This window comes from Mobula birostris, chromosome 11 (genome assembly GCF_030028105.1).
Source record: "Mobula birostris isolate sMobBir1 chromosome 11, sMobBir1.hap1, whole genome shotgun sequence".
NCBI lineage: Eukaryota > Metazoa > Chordata > Chondrichthyes > Myliobatiformes > Myliobatidae > Mobula > Mobula birostris.
The window spans coordinates 2,223,111-2,243,954 of record NC_092380.1 but is presented as its reverse complement, the minus strand read 5'-3'; the positions used below and the strand labels follow the sequence as shown (position 1 = coordinate 2,243,954).

The following is a 20,844-nucleotide window of genomic DNA, read 5'->3' as shown; positions in this document are numbered from 1 at the left end:
TGGGTACTTTGTAGGCTAGTATCCAAGATGGAGCCGACTAAATTTACGACCCTCTGCAGCTTCTTTCAGTGTGCAGTAGCCACCCAACCCCCCATACCAGACAGTGATGCAGCCTGTCAGAATGCTCTCCTAGGTACATCTATAGATGTTTTTGAGTGTTTTTGTTGAAGTACCAAATCTCTTCAAACTCCTAATGAAGTATAGTCACTGTCTTGCCTTCTTTATAACTTCATCGATATGTTGGAACCAGGTTAGGTCCTCAGAGATCTTGACACCCAGGAACTTGAAACTGCTCACTCTCTCCACTTCTGATCCCTCTGTGAGGATGGGTATGTGTTCCTCCGTCTTACCCTTCCTGAAGTCCACAATCAGCTCTTTCGACTTTCTGACGTTGAGTGCAGGGTTGTTTCTGTGACACCACTCCATTAGTTGGCATATCTCACTCCTCTACGCCCTCTCGTCACTATCTGAGATTCTACCAACAATGGTTGTATCATCAGCAAATGTATAGATGGTTTTTGAGCTATGCTTAGCCACACAGTCATGGGTATAGAGAGAATAGAGCAGTGGGCTAAGCACACACCTCTGAGGTGCACCAGTGTTGATTTTCAGCAGGGAGAAGATATTATCACCAATCCACACAGATTGTGGTCTTCCGGCTATGAAGTCGAGGATCCAATTGCAGAGGGAGGTACAGAGGCCCAGGTTCTGTAACTTCTCAATCAGGACTGTGGGAATGATCTGTGCCTATTTTCATCTTAATTAGCTTTACTAAGGAGCCTGGTCATTGTCCATTGCTCCCAGGAAAAAAGCCCTACCTTTCCGCATAAGGCGTATTCTCTAATTCAGGAAGCATCCCATTAAATCTTTCAGGGACCAGTTCTTCTTGAGAACAATTCCTTGTGCTCTCCTGGCCAACCCTTTCCAGCCCTGCCTCTTCATTCTGTACCCCCCCCCCCCCCAGTCATTCCACAGATCTGTTGCACAGTGCTGGAGTTTCAGACTTTATTCCTCTCCGCACCTGGGTCTTTGGAAAGCAGTTCCTCCATTTCAAAAATCTGGTCTCCTTTCACATCTTAGTTTAACCCCTTTGTCCCTCCCCATGTCTGGGTCACCCTTCCTCTCGTATATCCTTGTGTAACCCGCCCTGGAAACCGCACCTCTTCCTGTCTCTGTGGCTGTTTGTGACAATGTAAGATCGATGTAAATCGAAGACTGTGCCTTGGGGAGCCAGTGGCTCTGTTGCCACAGTTAATTGCTGGAGTCGATAGGAGCTGAGGAGACAGCCAGCAAAGTATGAGATTTGTTGACTTGAAATTCCTTGTAACATGGGACCCCTTGTCAAATCCACGGTGACTCTTCCATCTCCCACTGTGGTGTTGGGGGGGGGGGGCGGGTACAAGTCCTGACTGCCCTGTTGAAGGTGGGGAGTTGTTGAAGATGTACTGTTCTGCTAGTAAAGTAGAACTTAGAAAAGTACAGCACGGTACAGAGTCCTTCAGTCCACAATGTTAAACCATAAGATATAGGAGCAGAAGTAGGCTTTTCGGCCCTTCGAGTCTTCTCTGCCATTCAGTCATGGGCTGATCCAATTCTTCTAGTCATCTCCACTCCCCTGCTTTCACCCCATACGTTTTGATGCCCTGGCTAATCAAGAACCTATCTATCTCTGCCTTAAATACACCCAATGACTTGGCCTCCACAGCTGCCTGTGGCAACAAATTGCACAGATCTCAGTTCTAAAAGGACGTCCTTCAATTCTGAAGTCATACCCTCTTGTCCTAGAATCCTGTACCATAGGAAATAACTTTGCCATATCTAATCTGCTTATGCCTTTTAACATTCGGAATGTTTCTTTGAGGTCCCCCCTCATTCTCCTGAACTCCAGGGAATATAGCCCAGGAGTTGCCAGATGTTCCTTATATGGTAACCCTTTCATTCCTGGAATCTTCTCTGAACCCCCCCCCAATGTCAGTATATCCTTTCTAAAATAAGGAGCCCAAAACTGCACACAATACTCCCAAGTGTGGTCTCACGGGTGCCTTATAGAGCCTCAACATGGCATCCCTGCTCTTATATTCTATACCTCTAGAAATGAATGTCAACATTGCATTCACCTTCTTCATAACCATCTCAACCTGGAGGTTAACCTTTAGGATATCTTGCACAAGGACTCCCAAGTCCCTTTGCATCTCTGCATTTTGAATTCTCTCCCCATCTAAATAATAGTCTGCCTGTTTATTTCTTCCACTAAAGTGCATGACCAGACACTTTCCAACATTGTATTTCACTTGCCACTTCTTTGCCCACTCCCCTAAACTATCTACATCTCTCTGCAGGCTCTCTGTTTCCTCAACACTACCCACTCCTCCACCTGTCTTTCTATCATAGGCAAATTTAGCCACAAATCCATTAGTACCGTAGTCCAAATTATCAACATACATCGTAAAAAGCAGTGGTCCCAACACTGACCCCTGTGGAATTCCACTGGTAACCTGCAGCCAGCCAGAAGAGGATCCTTTTATTCCCACGCTGTTTCTGCTGACCAGCCAATGCTCCACCTACGCTAATAACTTCCCTGTAATTCCATGGGCTCTTTTCTTGCTAAGCAGCCTCATGTGCAGCATCTTGTCAAAGGTCTTCTGAAAATCCAAGTTACACCAGGTCTACTGCATCTCCTTTGTCTACCCTGCTTGTAATTTCCTCAAAAGAATTGCAGTATGTTTGTCAGGCAGGATTTTCCTTTCATGAAACTAGGCTGGCTTTGCCTATCTTGTCATGTGCTTCCAGGTACTCCGTAATCTCATCCCTAACAGTGGATTCCAACAACTTCTCAACCACTGATGTCATGCTAACAGGTCTATAGTTTCCTTTCTGCTGCCTCCCACCCTTAAATAGCGGAGTAACATTTGCAATTTTCCAGTCATTCGGTACGATGCCAGAATGTATCGATTCTTGAAAGGTCATCATTAATGCCTCCGCAATCTCCCCAGCTACTCTGTTCAGATCCCGAGGGTGCATTCCATCAGGTACAGGAGATTTATCCGCCCTCAGACCATTAAGCTTCTTTAACACCTTCTCAGTCATAATTTTCACTGCACAAACTTCACTTCCCTGACACTCTGAATGTCCAGTATACTGCAGACGTCTTCCACTGTAAAGACTGATGTAAAATACGCATTCATTTCCTCTGCTATCTCTGCATCTCTTTGTGATATCTCCAGCGACATTTTGTATTGGTCCTATATCTACCCCTGACTCTCTTTTACCCTTTATATACTTAAAAAAAGCTTTTACTGCCGCCTTTGATATTAGTGGCCAGCTTCCTTTCATAATTCATCTTTTCCTTCTGAATGACTTTCTTAGTTCCTTCTGCAAGTTTTTAAAGGCTCCCCAATTCTCTATCTTCCCACTAGGTCTAGTTTCCTTGTATGCCCTCTCTTTTGCTTTTACTTTGACTCTGACTTCACTTGTCAGCCACGGTGGTGTCCTTCTTCCCTTTGAAAATTTCTTCATGTTTGGAATATATCTGTCTTGCACTTCCCTCATTTTTTTGCAGAGACTCCAGCCATTGCTGCTTTGCTGTCCTTTCTGCTAGTGTCCCTTTCCAGTCAACTTTGGCCATTTCCCTTCTCATGCCATCGTAATTTCCTTTATTCCACTGAAATATTGACACATTGGATTTTATTTTTTCCCTCTCAAATTTCAATGTGAACTTGATGATGTTGTGATCACTGTTCCCTAAGACTTCATTAACCTTAAGCTCTCTTATCACCTCCGGAACATAACATTACACAACACCCAATCCAGCACAGCCAGCCCCCTAGTGGGCTCAACAAGCTGTTCTAAAAAGCCATCCCTTAGACATTCTACAAATGATCTCCCTTGAGGTCCAGTACTGACCTGGTTTTCCCAGTCCACTTTCGTGTTAAAATCCCCAACAATTATTGTGACACGCCTTTTCTCTCTCCTGCTGTAATTTGTAATCCGCATCCCGGCTGCTGCTTGGAGGCCTGTATACAACTGCCATTAGGGTCCTTTTACCCTTGTCATTTTTTAACTCAACCCATAGAGACTCTACACCTTCCAATCCTATGTCGTCTCTTTCCAATGATTTAATATTATTTCTTATACAGAGCCACACCACCCCCTCTGCCTACTAACCTATCTTTCCAAAACACCGCATATCCGTGGATGTTCAGCTCCCAATGGCAGCCATCCTTTGGCCAAGTTTCAGAGATGGCCACAACATCATACTTGTAGCTGACTTTCAAGATCGTGTTTCCCTTCCATACAGCTCTTCATTTTTCTTTCATCTATGTTCCTATCTCTGAGTCTGTAAATATATCAGCCTTTGTAGAGTTTGGCAGTGTGCTCCATCCACTTAACACTCTGTTTAAAAAAGAAATCAACCCCTGACATGCCAAGTTATACTTCCCCCTAATCACCTTTATAGAAAAAGGGCCTCTTATCAGCTTGTACACCTCTGTTAAAGTTACCTCTTTTCCTCCATTGCTCCAAAGAGAAAAGCCCTAGCTCATCCAACCTTTCTTAATCAGATATGTTCTCTAATCCAGGCAGCATCCTGGTAAGTGTCCTCTACCTCTCTAAGGCTCCCAAACCCTAGAATGAGGTGACCACAACTGAACGCAATTTTCCGAAGTGCGGTCTCATCAAGAGTTCATGGAGCTGCAACATTACTTTGCGACTCTTGAACTCAGTCCCTCAACTGATGAAGGCCAACACACCATACGCCTTCTTAACCATCCTATCAAATTGGCTGGATCTGTGGACGTGGACCCCAAGATCTTCCTGTTTCTCACTGCTAAGATTCCTGTATTAACGTATACTGTGCCTTTGTTTGACCTTCCAAAGTGAATCACTTCTCACTTTTCCTGATTGAACTCTTATCTGCAACTTCTCAGCCCAGTTCTGCATCTTACAATGTCCTGTTGTAACCTTCTACAACCTTCTACACTATCCACAACACCTTCAAGCTTTGTGTCATCTGCAAACTTACTAAACCCACCTTGCACTTTCTCATGCAATTCATTTATAGAAATCACAAAGAGCAGCGGTCTCAAAACAGATCCGTGTGGAACACCACTGGTCACTGAACATGGAACTCCTGCCCAGTGTTGTGCTGAATTTAGAAATCAAATGCCCAGCTGAACTTTGTCTACACAATATTCACATCCTTTGATTTTCTGCACATTCATGTGCCTATGCAAGAGCCTCTTGAATTCCTTAGTCATATTTGTTTTCACCACCACCTCTGGCAGTGCATTCCAGTCTCCCGCTGCCCTATGTATGTGATCTTATATAACAAAACCCTTACATATATAAAAAAAACAACTTGCCCTGCATATTTACTTTGAACTTGCCCCCTCCTCCCCTTAAATACATGCTCTCCAGTATAAGCCATTTCTACCCAAGGGAGGGAGGTACCAGCTATCTAACGCTTAGGCCTCTCTTGATCTTATAAACCTCTATTTGGTCTCCCCTCCACCTCTGCTGCTCTGGAGAACACAGCCCAAGTTTGTCTGACTTCTTACAGCTCGTGCCCTCTAATCGAGCAGCATCCTGGTGAACCTCCTCTTCACCCTCTCCAAAGCCCCCCACACCTTTCCTCTAGCAGACCACCAGAACTGCACAGAATACTCCCGATGTGACCTCATTAACATTTCATAAAGCTGCAAAACAATCTCCTTACTCTTGAACTCAGTTTTGCAACTGATAAATACAACAGATTATGCTTTATTAATTTCTTTTGCTTTCTTTAGCACCCTATCCACCGGGGATGGGGTGGTGTCTATTGCTGCACCTACTGAACCTGTCCTAAAGAGGTGGTCAGCGTAACCACTGCCTGCTGGCACAGTGGGTAAAGCCAGAAACCTATATTCAAGCAACACACATCAAAGTTGCTGGTGAATGCAGCAGGCCAGGCAGCATCTCTAGGAAGAGGTACAGTCGACGTTTTGGGCCGAGACCCTTCGTCAGGACTGAAACCTGTAATCAATCCCTACTTCCAGTTTTGTCTTGAGGAATCTGCGCCCTCTCCCTTTGAACGGGTGGGTTTCTTCCTCCTCATTCCCGTCTCAGTGAAAGATGGGTTAATCAGTCACTGTAACTTGCCCCCACCTTGTGTGTGGCTGTGGGGTTGAACTGAGGGTAGAGGGTAAGTTGATGGGTATACAGGTTTGAGGTAAATGTGTGGTCAGTACTGGCTCAATGGGCCAAAGGGTCAGTTTCTGTATTGTTCCTTTCTAACTGGGCACGTAACCCAGGTGTGCAAGGTAGGGAGGGAGGAGGGAGTAGGCTCTTCACTGCTGCTACCTTGTCCACCCTTCCTGTACTGCCCAGTTTATTATTGCCATGTGTACTGAGCAACAGTGTAAAGCTCCTGTTTCGTTTGTGTGCCAGCCAGACAGATAATTTCAAAACACAAGTACATTCAGGCTGTACAAAGGGAAAGGCAAAAACAAAATGCAGAATGAAGTATCGGAGGGGAAGGGCAGTGTAGGCAGCCACTGGGCCATAACAAGGTTGACCACCCATTGAGTTTACTTCCCAATTCCACAACGGCATTGCTGTCCATGGCCACCTTTATTGCCTTGGTGAAGCCACTCACAAGCTGGAGGAGCAACACCTTGTATTCTCTCTGAATAGTTTCCAATATAAACATCGATTTCTCTTTACTGCTGTTAACTTATTCTCTCTGGTTTTTACCACTGTCACCTTTCATATTTCTCCACCATTCTAGTGGCCCTCTTGTCCCTCTCTTCCCCGCCTTCCTGCCTATCATCTTCCTCTGGTTCCCACCTTTCCTTCCCACTGTCCTCTCCTGTCATTCCTTCTTTGAGCCATTACCTCTTCCACATCATATCCCAGCTTCTCATATTTTACCCCCTCTTCCCCCCCTCACCTAGTCTCATCTATCACTTGCCATGTTGTACTTCCCCTACCTTCTTATTCTGGCTTCTGCCCCTTCCTTTCCAGTCCTGGTGAAGGATTTCAGCTTGAAAAATAGTCTTGTTTATTTCCCCTCCATGCCCGCTCTGCTGAGTTCCTCCTTTGTCTTATGTGTGTGGCTCGGGATTTCTAGCATCTGCTGAATCTCTGGGGTGATGCTTCAGGTTCTTATATTCTTGGTCAGAGCTCGGCTGGAGGTTGATGCAGTTCTGGATGTTGCTCTACAGGAAGGGTATGATGGCCTTGGAGAGGGAGGATGAACCAAAATCATTAACTGGTAGAGCACAGAAATGGGCCTTTCTGCCTTCTGTTTTTACTTATCATGATGCCAAATACCATTTCTTATTGATGCACCATAGAATCATGGAAACTAGTGTCCTCTCCATCCACTGTCTACACTTCCTGCTGCCTCAGTAGGCAGCCAGCATAATCAAAGACCCAGACATTCTCTCTTCACCCCTCTCCCATCAGGCAGAAGATACAAACGCCTGAAAGCGCGTGTCTGTCCTGCTGATATCAAAGGTCTGGAACAGACACTTAGTACGATAAGATGGACGTTTGATTTCTCAGATGACTTCATTATGATCTTGTTGTTTATTGTTTACCTGCACTGCACTCTCTGTAGCTGTTACACTTTGTTCTGCATTCTTCAGTTCTACCTCAATACACCAATGAATTGATTTCCTTGACAGAATGCATGACAAGCTTTTGACTGTACCTTGGTACAGCTGAAGATAATAAACCAATCTTACATCTTTCCATTCTCTGTTTGGTTATTTGCATATTTAATTGACTGTATTGTATCTGCTTCCCATTATAGTCTGTTCCAGACACCAACCACAGGCCCCTCTCTCATTCTAAACCTCTGCCCTCTAGTATTTCATATTTTCACCCTGAAGAAACAGGCTGTAATTATCTGACTCATCTATATATAAGTTTCTGTCAGGCCTCCTCAGAGCGATTGGGGGGGGGGAAGAGGGAAGTACATAGGAAGGGAGGGTGAAATGATCATGTGGAGAGAGGAGGGAGGGAGGCACATGCGCAGAGGAAGGATGCCACATGCAGCGGGGTGGGGGGGAGAAGAGGCATGCGCAGACAGGTACATATGTCGACGGTTTGGGTAGCGCCCAGCTCTGGCACTGTCCACTGCTTCATGCTGCCAACTGTGTAAAACTGAGGAAACAGACTGAAAAGCCAAATGTTAATGCACTGGTTCGGCAGATGATCAGGAGGGCAAAAGAGAGAATGATTTAGTCTTCCTTTAATTTTGTTTACAATTGTTTTAATTTATTTCCTGAATCCTGAAAGCCTGATGGATTTATTTTTGATTTGCAATTGTAAGATATGGTGGACGATTTTGGATTCCTTGGGTGAGAAGAGGTAAAGGATGTTTACAAGGTTATTTTTTTAATGGAGTGGTGAGTGCTTGGACTCTGTTGCCAAAGGGGGTGATGGAAGCAGATACAATAGAGATGTTTATGATAGAAGGGCCTGTTCCGGTATGGGGTTTACATTGCCACACGTACGGATATACAGTTCATGCAGATCAGATCATTGCGCATTGCATTGAGGTAGAATAGGGTAAAATAGTAGCAGAGCGCAGAGAAAGTACAGTGTAGTTAAACAAAAGGGTCCAGGATCCTAACTGGTGGAGGTCAAGTGATAGGTTAAGAGTACATCTTACCGTACTCTGCAACAGGGAGGTGGATGCTGTCCGTGAGTCTGGTTGTATGAGTTTTCCAGAATGCAGTACTGTGGATGCAGCCTACCCAGATTTCTGGATTTGGAATTGGTTTATTATTGTCCGTGAATCGAGATACAGTGCAAAACTTGTCTTGCATACTGTTCGTACAGATCAATTCATTGCACAGTGCATGGTAAAAATTCAAAGTAAATTTATTATCAAAGACATATATGTCACCAAATACACCCTGAAATTCATTTTCTTTCAGGCATATTCAATAAATCCATAATAGAATAATAACCTTAATAGAATCAATGAAAAACAAGAGAAAATCTTCAGATGCTGGAAATCCAAGCAAAAGACACAAAATGCTGGAGGAACTCGGGAGGCCAGTTAGCATCTATGGAAAAGAATATAGCCTACGTGTCTGGCTGAGACTCTTCAGCAGAACTGGAGAAAATAAAGCTGAGGAGTAGATTTAAAAGGTGGGGGGAGGGGAGAGAGAAACACAAGGTTATAGGTGAAACCTGAAGGGGGAGGAATGAAGTAAGGAGCTGGGAAATTGATTGGTAGCTCTGTCTCTGGAGACAGCTTATCTGCTGATGTTTGTTACAAGCCTATGAAATCTTCAAAACAATCTGGACTATACCTCCTCCCACCCTGTTACTTGCAAAAACACCATCCCCTTTTCTGAATTCCTCCGTCTCCGCTGCAGCTGCTCTCAGGCTTAGGCTTTTCATTCCAGAACGAATGAGATGTCCTCCTTCAAACAAAGGGGCTTCTCTTCCTCCACCATCAATGCTGACTTCAACTGCATTTCTTCCATTTCACACACGTCTGCTCTTAACCTATCCACCTGCCACCCTACCAGGGACAGGGTTTGTCTTGTCCTCACCGACCACCCCACCAACCTCCACGTCCAGCACATAATTCCCTGCAATTTCCACCATTTCCAATGAGACCCCACCACCAAGCACATCCTTCCCACCTCCCTCATCCCTTTCTGCTTTCCACAGGGATTGTTCCCTACGCAATTCCCTTGTCTGTACGTCCCTCCCCACTGATCTCCCTCCTGTCACTTATCCTTGCAAGTGGAACAAGTGCTACACCTGCCCCTACACTTTTGCCCTCACTGCCATTTAGGGCCCCAAACTGTTCTTCCAGGTAAGGCAACATGTCACCTGTTAGTCTGATGACGTATTATACTGTGTCCAGTGCTCCTGGTGTGGCTTCCTGCATATTGGTGAGACCAGATGTAGATTGGGAGACCATTTCGCCAAGCACTTACACTCCATCTGCCAGAAAAAGCAGGATCTCCCAGTGGCCACCCATTTTAAATACATTTCCCATTCCCATTCCGGTATGTCTATCCATGGCCTCCTCCACTTTCGCGATGAGGCCACTCTGAAGTTAGAGGAACAACACTTTGTATTCTGTCTGGATAGCCTCCAACCTGATGGTATGAACATTGACTTCTTGAACATCTGGTAATGCCCCCCACCCTTTCACCATTCTCCATTCCCTTTTCCTTCTCTTGCTTTATCTCCTTGCCGCCGATTGCCTCCCTCTGGTGCTCCTCCCCGCTTTTCTTTCTTGCATGGCCTTTTGCCCATCAGACTCCGCCCCCCCCCTTCTCCTTCCCTGTATCTCTTCCACCAATCGATGAAAAACCACACCAACTTGGACATTCTGTCAGTGTGCAAAAGACAGCAAACTGCAAATATCAAAAGAAAGAAATAATAATAAATATATAAGCAATAAATATGAACAACCTGGAATGAAGAGAGTTCTTGAAAGTGAGTCTGTTTGTTGTGGGAGCATTTCAATAATGGGGCAAATGAAATTGAGAGAAGTTAACACAAGGAAATCTGCAGATGCTGGAATTTCAAGCAACGCACATAAAAGTTGCTGGTGAATGCAGCAGGCCAGGCAGCATCTCTAGGAAGAGGTACAGTCGACGTTTTGGGCCGAGACCCTTCGTCAGGACTAACTGAAAGAAAAGCTAGTAAGAGATTTGAAAGTGGGAGGAGGAGGCCCTTCCCCTCCCACTTTCAAATCTCTTACTAGCTCTTCTTTCAGTGCTCAATGGTGGGGAGGGCTTTAGCTGTGATGAACTGCTTTTTGTAGGATTTTCCATTGAAGGACATCAGTGTTTCCATTCCAGGCTGTGGTTTGATGCAGCCAGTCAGTATACTATCAACCATACATCTGTAGAAGTTCACCAAAGATTTAAGTATCATGCTGAATCTTTGCAAACTCCTGAGTAGAGACACTGCTGTGCTTTCTTCATAATTGCACTAGGATACGATCTCCAAAATGATAACACTGAGGAATTTAAAATGACTGACCCTCTCCACCTCTGATCCGCTAATGAAGACTAGCTCATGGACCTCTGGTTTCCTCCAACAGCCATACTTCATTAGAAGCTTGAGAAGATTTGGTATGTCACCACAGAGTAAGTCAATCATCAGCGCCTTGGTCTTCCTGACAGTGAGTGAGAGGCTTTTGTGGCACCATTCATCCAGATTTGCAATCTCTTTCTCATAAGCTGAGTTGCCACCACCTTTGATTCGCCCTGTGACAGTGGTCGTGTCAGCAAATTTGAAAACAAGTGGTGTCAGCAGGCATGTACAAAACAATAGCATTATGTAGAATAAAGTGTTACAGTGCAGGTAGGCAATAAGATGCAAGGTCTGTAATGAGGTAGGTTCTGAGTTTGTCTGTCTTAGCAGTCTAGTAAACTGTTCAATAGTCTTACAATGGTATTAAGGGTAGAAACTGCCCTTGAGCATGGTGGGATGTGCTTTCAGGCTTTTGTATCTTCTACTCAATGAGAGGGGGAGAAGAGAGACTGTTTGGGGTAGGTGGGGTCGTTGATTATGCTGGCTTCTCTCATGTAGACATTGTTCAGCACAACTCTGCAGATAGTAGGAGAGATTGTGTAAACTGGGATTGAATTATTTGGAATCTCGGAGTGCAAGCGGAAGTTACTGTGTATTCATTTTTATTTATGGCCCATTCCTAACTGCTGCTTGACAAGTTGAGGTCCAGTACTTATCTTGGGCCACCGGATGAGCGGTTGGGGTGGGGGTGGGGGTGTCAGGAATGCGAATGAACAGGGCTCAGGCAGCAATAAGCAGTCTGTTGGTGAATCAGAAACAGGTTTAATATTACAAAGTTGTACGATTTGCAGTAGCAATACATTGTAAAGTATCGCATTAGTGTAAAGTAAAATATAACTAATGCAGAAAGAAAGGAATAGTGAGGTAGTGTTCATGGACTGTAAAGAAATCTGATGGTAGTGGGGGAGAAGCTACTGCTAAATTGTTGAGTGTGGGTTTCGGGCTGTACCTCCCCAATGGTAATAAGAGGGCATGTCCTGGATGGTGAGGGTTGTCAGCCTCCTGAAAGTGTCCTTGATAGTGGGGATGGTTGTGCTCATAATGTAGTGGCTGAGTACAACACTCTGCAGACTCTTGCGATCAATACCAGACAGTGATACAGCCAGTCAGAATGTCTCCATGTGTATCTCTAGAAATTTGCCAGAGTCTGTGGTGACATACCAAATCTTCTCAAGCTTCTAATGAAGTATGGCTGTTGGAGTACCTTCTTCCTAACTGCATCAATATGTTGGGCTCAGGGTAGATCCTCTTGAGATGTTGACACCTGGGAATTTGAAGCTGCTCACCCTTTCCGCTGCTGACCACTCGACCAGGACTGGGATGTGATCCCCTGACTCCTCTTTCCTGAAGTCCACAGTCATTCCTTTGGTTTTGCTGACACTGAGTGCGAGGTTGCTGTCATGACATCTCAACGAGCATATATGTCATTCCTGTATGCCTCCTCATTGCCCTTTGAGTTTCTGCCAACAACAGTGGTGTTATTGGTGAACTTACAGATGGCGTTTGTGCCACCCCTCTGAGAGCTCAGCAGCTGGAACAGTCCCCGCAGGAAGAAGGACAGGATCTGCTGACCTCTGGTACCCCTGGGTTAGGACTGTGGGCAGAGGAGTATGGACAGGCAAGACTGTCAGTACAGACAGATTGACGGAAGGGCCTATTTTTGCACTCTTTATCTCTGACTCCAAGGACAGTTATAATAAAAAGCTCTGGGTGGGATGGGATGTGCATGCTGTCATTCATCCTGACAGAAGAGGAGTATTACGTTTGGCTGAGCCGGCTGTCTGAAAAAGCTATTTAGATCTTCGCGGAGCCCAGTTTAACCACTGCTGCTTGTTTCTTCTCCTCTTCCTCCTTCCCTTTCTCCTCTCCCCAACAACAGGACCGGTGTTGCAACTTCAACCAACACCGTGGAAGGATACACTGAGGGAAACGGGGATACTGCACAGCACCCAGGTACTTGGGAGTGGAGTGAAACTAGGGGTGTGGAGGGAGTCTTTGGGACGCTGTCAAGAGAGCTTCATCCTGTGTCTGATCCTGGGAGTGTGTTATGCGATGGTGTGGGGGGAGCTTGACTCCATGTCTGATCCCGGGTGTGTGTGATGGGATGGCACTGAGGGAACTTCTGCCTGTGTTTAACCCTGTCCCTCTACTTCTCCCCCCGCCCCCATACATAGGCGTGGTGTTACTCAACTGTGTCGAACGGACGCTGGGTCAGCAGGGGACCCAGGACGTGGACGCCTCGTCTGGCAGGCCGACTTTCCAGAATGTGTTCAGCACCGAGCATGCCCTGCAGCAGCTACCCAACAGCTTGGCCGTTCTGGAGCGCCCTGAGTGTGTCTACGTCACCAGCAGAGGAGGCTGCAAGATGCAGAGCAGTCCTGCCCTGCAGTACAACGCACACCACAGACAGGTACTGCCCCACAGAAGCCACTCTCCTGCTCCTCAGTGGTAGTCACTGCCTTTTCCTTGGAAATATTGTGGAACAAAGGTACTTCAGTGTCACAGGCGGACGTGGCAGTGAAGAAGGTGTTTGGCACACACTCCTCCATCATTCAGGGCACTGAGTGCAGAGTTGGGATGTTATTATGCAGTTGTGCAGGACGTTAGTGAGGCCGCACTTGGAGTATTGCGTTCACTTTTGATCACCCTGCTGTAGGAAGCTGCGCACAGTACAGAAGGGGACTTACGAGGTTATTGCTGATACTCAAGGAATTGAGTTAGGAGAGAGAGGTTGGGACTTTATTCCTTGGAGTGTAGGAGACTGAGGGATTACCTTACAAAGCTGTGTAAGTCACGAGTGGTATAGGTCAGTTGAAGGTGGTTATCAGGATTTACAGGGGGATTTTGATCTGCTGAATAAATTGGCCAGAGAATGGCAAATGGAGTTTAATTCAGTATAGTGTGAGGTGTTACATTTTAGGAAGACAAAACAGGGTAGGACTTTCACAGTGAACAGAAGGAGCCTGGGGAGTATTGTAGAACAGAGAGACTTAGGAATACAAATCATTATTCCAACTTCTCTCTGTCCCTCAACTGATTCATCTGTCTCTCTGTCTATCCTAACGTTACTCCATCAATTTCTTTGTCCTTTGCTTTCTCACTCACTCCTTCCACTGATCTCTCTTTCCCTGTCCCTCCAGCACACGCTCTCCATCCGTCCCTCTTGCCCTCTCCTGCAAATGTCTCCATCTTATGAGTGTGTGCGCACGTGCGCCTGTCTCTGTTTCTGTCTCTCTCTTCTTCCCCTCCTTCTGTCAGACCCTCGCTACCTCTGCCAATCTCTCCATCCCTCTCGCCACCGTTTCCTCCATCTTGTTATCTGTCCCTCCCTCCATCTATCTCCACCCCCGCACTGATCTCTCTATCCTTCTGTCTTCCTCCCTTCAACGTTCCTTCCATCTCAGTCTGTCCCTCCTTCCCTCCACGGCTCCTACCGTCTCTCCAACTGCCTGGCGATGTTGTAGAACAATGGGACCTAGGGGTTTGGCTGCATGCTTGCCAGAAACCAGTGTTAGCAGGTAGACAGGGTGGCAGAGTTAGCAGTGGGAGGATGCAGGGTTGTTTCTCAGACTGGAGGCCAGCGCCCAGTGGTGTACCACAGGGATCAGTGCTGAGCCACTGTCATTTGCCACCTACGTTAACGGTCCAGATGACAGTGTTGTTCATGCATCTAGTAGTCAGCGGAAGACACCAAAGCTGGTGAATGATGAAGAGCTTTGTCAGGGGTTACGGTGTGGTCTTGATCGGCTGGGGAAGTGGGGAATATCCTGTGATGCCCTGATGGATAGATAAGGAGCAGGTAATGCATGGACTAGTTCTGGTGGGGGAAGTGGGTAGTGTTCTATGTGCCTTATTTATTAACGGAGTGAATCTCTCTACAGGTCACACAGAACAAGGAGGGAATGACTGGTAGCAGCCCCATCTTGCCCACCTCCTCCTCCTCCTCCTCTTCCTCCTCCTCCTCCTCTTCCTCTTCCTCCTCATCTTGCTCCTCCTCCTCCTCTTCCTCCTCTGCCTCCTCGTCATCCTCCTCCTCCTCCTCCTCTCCAGCCTCCAGCGCGGGAGCCTCTCCAGCCCACCCTGGCTGCCTGGCCAATGACTCCCTGGACGGGCTGGGCTCACTGAGGGGGCATGGCCGGGTATCGCTAAGCCCTGGGCTCTGGGAGCCCAGCCAGGCACACCAGGCCGGCAAGGGCCAAGCCTGGGACAAGACGCAGGCTGAGATCGCTGAGCAGGCCAAGCACGTGAGTGAGCAGTGGGGGGTGGGGGTGGTGTCTGAAGGGGATCATGATCTGAAACACCCACACCCGCTCGCCGTCTCCATGTTCCTGTCTCTTACCAGCAGTACTGACCCCCCTCCTCCCTACTCTCCCCATCTGCGACTGCCTATTTCCCTCCTCTTCCTCCCCCTCATCCCTCTGCCTGGGATTGTCTCCCACCCTCAGTATTTCAGTACGGGACTGCCCTACCCCTCCTATCTGGCTGACTGCCCCTCCCCTTCCTCATCCTGCAGGAGGCGAAAATTGAGCACCGGATTGCTGAATTGCGCCGGGAGGGTCTGTGGTCTCTGAGGCGGCTGAACCGTGTGACGGAGCCCATCCGTCCGAAGGCCCAGTGGGACTATCTGTGTGAGGAAATGCAGTGGCTGTCAGCCGACTTCTCCCAGGAGCGGCGTTGGAAGAGGGGTGTGGCGAGGAAGGTGAGTGCCCCGTCCCCCTTCCCTGGGAAATCGAGCAGGGAGGGTCCATCCACTCTAGGATGGATCCTGGGATCCATACACTTGGCCTGGGAGAACGTAGAGCATAGAACAGTGTAGGAACAGTGAGAGAGGAGAGCATAGGAGCCGTCTCTTCATCCCATGCTCGCCCAGTAGGTGAGTGGTTAGCTCTATTTGTCAATGTACATCAAAACATACAGTGAAATGCTTTTTAACTCTACTGTGATGTCCTGTTCTGTTGGCACAGCCCTCTGTGTCCTGCTGTACACACTTCATGGGCAGCATGGTGGCACGGTAGTGTGATCACTGTAGCACTGCATGTCAGCAACCTGGATTCACAGTAGTACAGTGGTTAGTGAAATGCTTCACAGTGCCAGCATCTGGGATATAATTCCCACTGCTGTCTGTAAGGAATCTCTACGTTCTTCCCTTGACCACGTGGATTTCCTCTGGGTGTGCTTTTGGCACTGGCAGCGTGACAGCACTTAACATTAACCTTTATATCTTTGAAATGTGGGAGGAATGTGCCCCCAGCACCTTCTTGGACTGCGTTGTTTGTCGTCATAAACAACACATTTCACTGTATGTTTCGATGTATGTGTAACAAGGCTAATCCCTGTAACCTCTCCCCTGTTGGGACAAGCAGAACTGCACACAGTATTCCAGATGCAGCATAACTGGAGTCTTATAAAGCTACAGTACAACTTACTGACTCTTGAACTTAATTCCTCGACCAATAAAGGCAAGCATGCTGTATACCTTCTTTACCACCCTATCTACTTCTGTGGCCAATTTCAGGGAGCTGTGGACTTGGACCCTAAGATCTCTCGGTACATTAGTACTATTAAGAGTCTTGCCATTCACTGTGTCCTCTCCATTTACATTTGCTCTCTTAAAGGTGCAACATCTCACATTTCCCTGCCCAACATGGAGTGAAACCCCTCTTGTTGTTCCTTCACATCCCCATGGTCAAACGCAGGCTAAAAACTCTTCCACCATCTATTCACATAACTGATAAGTATTACGCCATGCTCTTTGGTGACCTTCTACACCGCCATAAGTCCCAGCTAGACAGGGCTGTGCTCCATCGCTTGTATCTTAGGGCCTCCACCTTCCCACCAGGAGTGAGACCTGGGTCCCCTGGTGGTGTTCAACTTTTTCCACAGATCCCCAAGGCTCCCTCTTACTGGAGATCAATTCTTTTGGCCTGGACCAGGTGGCAAGGACAGTTCTGCGATTCCATGAGGACCTGCGGCAGAAGGAAGAGAGGGCCAAAAGGGAAGAGCAGGCCAAACTCCGCCGCATTGCCTCCAATGTTGCCAAGGAAGTCAAGCAGTTCTGGGCCAATGTTGAGAAGGTAAGAGTCGAGGGGCAGGCACGGCGCTGGGAGGGCAAGGGGTAGAGGGAGTGAGGAGCTGTTTCTCACTGGGAGATCTGTCCCTTCACGCACTTCAGGGACCAGATGTAAAGCGAAGCACAACCTTGTTCTGTACTGGGGGGTGGGGGGGGAGCGTTGCACCTAGGAGCAGTCTGCCCTCTAAACAGGTCTCTGCCCTTGCCCTCATGGGCAGGGATTTGGTAACTGGGGCTCAGAGTGAATCTCCGGAGCGAGTCATAGCCAGCCGTGGCAGTGCTGAGCTGTGTTCAAAGCTGGAGGTACAAAATTACCATCCAACGCCAGGTTGGCAGGGAAACTTGTAGACGATATTGAAATTTGTGGTAGTGTGTGCGTTACTGGTGGGACTGATCAGTTGGTAAAGAGTGATGGCAGATGGAGTTTAACCCTGACCGGCATTAGGTGGTGCATTTTGCAAGATCTAATGAGGGTAAGAATGATCGGGAATACTGAGGAACAGAAGGACCCCTGCTACAAGGATAGGGAGCTTGGTGTACGAGAGTGGTAAACACTGTGTATGCTGGGGCAGAGTAATCCCCATCATTCACACAATACTGGCCACCATTCATGGGCTCTGGGACATTGTTAAGTTGCAGAACCTTGGCTGGCTCAGGCTGTGTGAAGCCCACACCATAGGATGTGCTGGATTGCGCAGTCGAGTGATTCCACGTGTTTATGTGCATGGTGATGCAGCTAGCATGAGGCTTCCAGAATGTCCTCATCTTGCCCAATGAAGGCAGAGAGTGGTTGTAGATGGGGCATCCTCTGCCTGGAGGTCGATGACTGCTGGTGTTCCTCGAGGGTCTGTTGTGGGACCCCACTCTTTGTGGTTTTTCTATCTATGACTTTTTCTTATTTCAGTATCTTGGATGAGGAAGTGAAAGGATAGCTTAGTAAATTTGCAAATGATATGAAGGTTGCTGGTGTGGTTGTGTAGAACATGATGGGATGCAGAGCTATGCTGAGAAGTGGAGATGGAGTGTACTTGGAAAGTTGAATTTGAAGACAGAATACTGGGTTAATGGCAGGATTCTTAAAAGTGTAGACGAAAAGATGGGAGTTGCTGCACAATTTGATAGGGTAGTTATGAAGGCATTTGGTATGCTGGCCTCAGTCATGTGATTAAGTTCAAGAGGGTTTTTTTTTACACAGTGATTGGACTTTGTTGCTGGGTTGATGGTAGAGGCAACCACATTTTGGAGATATAAGGGATATAGATAGGCATATAGATGAAAGAAAAATCATGGACTGTGTGGGAGAGAAGGGTCTATGGACCCCTTGCTTAATCGTATTGGTCCATGACATCAAAAAGATTTGGAACCCGTAGTTGGATTGATCATGGAGTAGGTTAAAACATCATTCCTTTGTGGGATGAAGAATCCGTTCTGTGCTATACCTTTCTATGTTCCAAATGTTGCTACTGTTCCTGCCTCAGCAAGTATTTCTGGCAGCTCATTCCAAATATGTGCCACTTCCCTACATAAAGTAGCTGGCAGAAAGAAAAGTGGAGTGCTCTGTGAGAGTGAAGAGTTAGATTGTTGATGGAGTTGGTTAAAAGCTTGGCACACCCTTGTGGGCCAACGGGCCTATCCTGTGCTGTAGTGTTCTATGTTCCGGGCTGTGAGGAAACGATATGAGTCTGCTGCACCTTTCCTCGTTCCCGGTCACGCACTGTTGAACTTGAACACAGGGTTGCCAACTGTCCGGTATTTGCCGGGACATCCGGTATATTGAGCTAAATTGGTTTGTCCCGTATCTTCCCCGCTTAGGTAGAACGTTCCTATGAAACCGTTCATGGCGAAATGGCGTGAAGCGAAGAAGCAATTACCATTAATTTATATGGGAAAAATTTTTGAGCGTTCCCAGACCCAAAAAATAACCTGACAAATCATACCAAATAACACATACCTGAAAATAAATAACACTAATCTATAGTAAAAGCAGAAATGATATGATAAATACACAGCCTATATAAAGTAGAAATAATGTATGTACAGTATAGTCAGGAAGATGAAGGCAAAACCGATTTGTGGGAGAGAAAAAAATCGGCACGTACGCACATGCACATGTTACACATGCGCACACAGGTGCCTGTGCAAGGCTTCATGGTCATGGTAGTCTTTCCTGGGGTAAAGTGTCCCGGGATTTGACTGTTACTTTTGTCCGTTACTTGGGAGTGAGAAAGTTGGCAACCCTAACTGTAAAAGACATGTTGAGCTGAGTTTAACCGGACTTGAACACCCCCCGGTCAGCTGGTTCACAAGAATATTGTCAATATTAAACCGGTCCGCGGTGCAAAAAAGGTTGGGGACCCCCGACCTAAATAAAGAGGACAGAGATAGGATGATTCCAATAGGGGGAGAGTCGGATCAGAGGTTACATTCTGGGAATAGAAGGACGCTCCATTGAAACAGAGATGAGAAGTTATTTCCTTCGCCAGAGAGTGGTGAGTCTGTGGCATTCATTGTCACAGATGGCTGTGTGGAGGCCAAGTCACTGAGTGTATTTAATGCAGAGATTGATAGCTAGGGTGTCGCAGGTTACGGGGAAAGGGCAGGAAAATGAGTTTGAGAAGGATAATAAATCAACTATGATGGAATGTCAGAGCGGTCTCAATGGGTCAAGTGACCTAATGCTGCTCCTGTTTCTTCATAGATTTTTATCTGCCTCTGCTGCCCCACCTGGAACTGGAGCTGCTGCTCCTGGTTTGCTGACTCCTTTCACCTTCTGTCCCTTCCTCAGGTGGTCCAGTTCAAGCAACAGTCACGCCTGGAAGAGCGGCGCAAGAAGGCCCTCGACCTGCAGCTTGACTTCATTGTGGGGCAGACTGAGAAATATTCCGACCTACTCAGTCAGAGTTTGCAGGAGTCCTTGCCTACCAGCAAGCCTGGCTCTTCTCTGCTCGGCTCCTCCTTGGCTGGGTCCGGAGCCTCCAGCCCCCCGGCTTCTGGCTCTGCCACGGAGGACGAAGGTGAGTGCCCAACAGTGTTCCGTCTAATTTGTAATGATACGAGCAAAAATCTTATGCTGTGCAATTTTTCCCCCAGTGACAACAATGTGTGGACTGAATAGTTTCAATAAAAAACAGTACAAATAGGACAGTTCTAAAATCTGTAGACAGATAATCGCAAACTCTACGTTGTTGACACTGCTCGCATCAGAAACTGGAGAAGGAAATGTGATTGTGTATGATCGTGAAGTATACTTAACATGCCAACGAGGTAGAGGGTGACAACCTTGTGTGTGCGTGCACATCTTAGAGGGAACATTAGTGCCGGTATCAGTCCGTTTGCTCCCTGCCATCCCTCCCGACCTGTCACACACTCCCTGGGATTAACAGAGGGAAGCTCCCTCCACGTGTCTACTCTGTTTGCACTGATCCTGGTTTGTTCTTCTGTTCTCCCCTCAGCTCTCTCCCCAGATTGTACCTCACAGAGGCTGGGGGGTGGGGTGTGGTTTGACACTGAGTGGACGACAGAATGAAAGAGTGAGGGGGGGGTCGAAGGGGGAAGTAGAAAGGTGGGGACACAGGAGGCAGAGGTGTGACTGATGGGGAGATGGAGAAGGGTGCGGAGTGATGGTGGTGACGGGCAATGGGGGGAGACTGAGAAAGTGAGGGGTAGAGAGGTGGGTCATGGTAGTTCAGGAGGAAGTGGATACAAGGAGAGTGTGG

At 47.2% G+C, this 20,844-nt stretch overlaps 1 protein-coding gene across 2 annotated transcripts in view; it reads left to right on the top strand.

Annotated features, from left to right (window-relative positions):
- Positions 1–20,844, top strand: part of srcap (Snf2-related CREBBP activator protein) — a 68,631-nt gene that overhangs the window by 8,900 nt on the left and 38,887 nt on the right. Inside the window, exons 2-7 of one of the 2 annotated variants that reach the window (XM_072271465.1) lie at positions 12,938–13,011; positions 13,233–13,468; positions 14,940–15,302; positions 15,572–15,757; positions 16,992–17,132; positions 19,914–20,142. In XM_072271465.1, the coding sequence (XP_072127566.1) occupies positions 13,424–13,468; positions 14,940–15,302; positions 15,572–15,757; positions 16,992–17,132; positions 19,914–20,142 (964 nt within the window). In that variant the 5' untranslated portion in view covers positions 12,938–13,011; positions 13,233–13,423. The remainder of the gene's footprint in view (positions 1–12,937; positions 13,012–13,232; positions 13,469–14,939; positions 15,303–15,571; positions 15,758–16,991; positions 17,133–19,913; positions 20,143–20,844) is intronic. The other variant, XM_072271466.1, reaches the window with a different exon arrangement.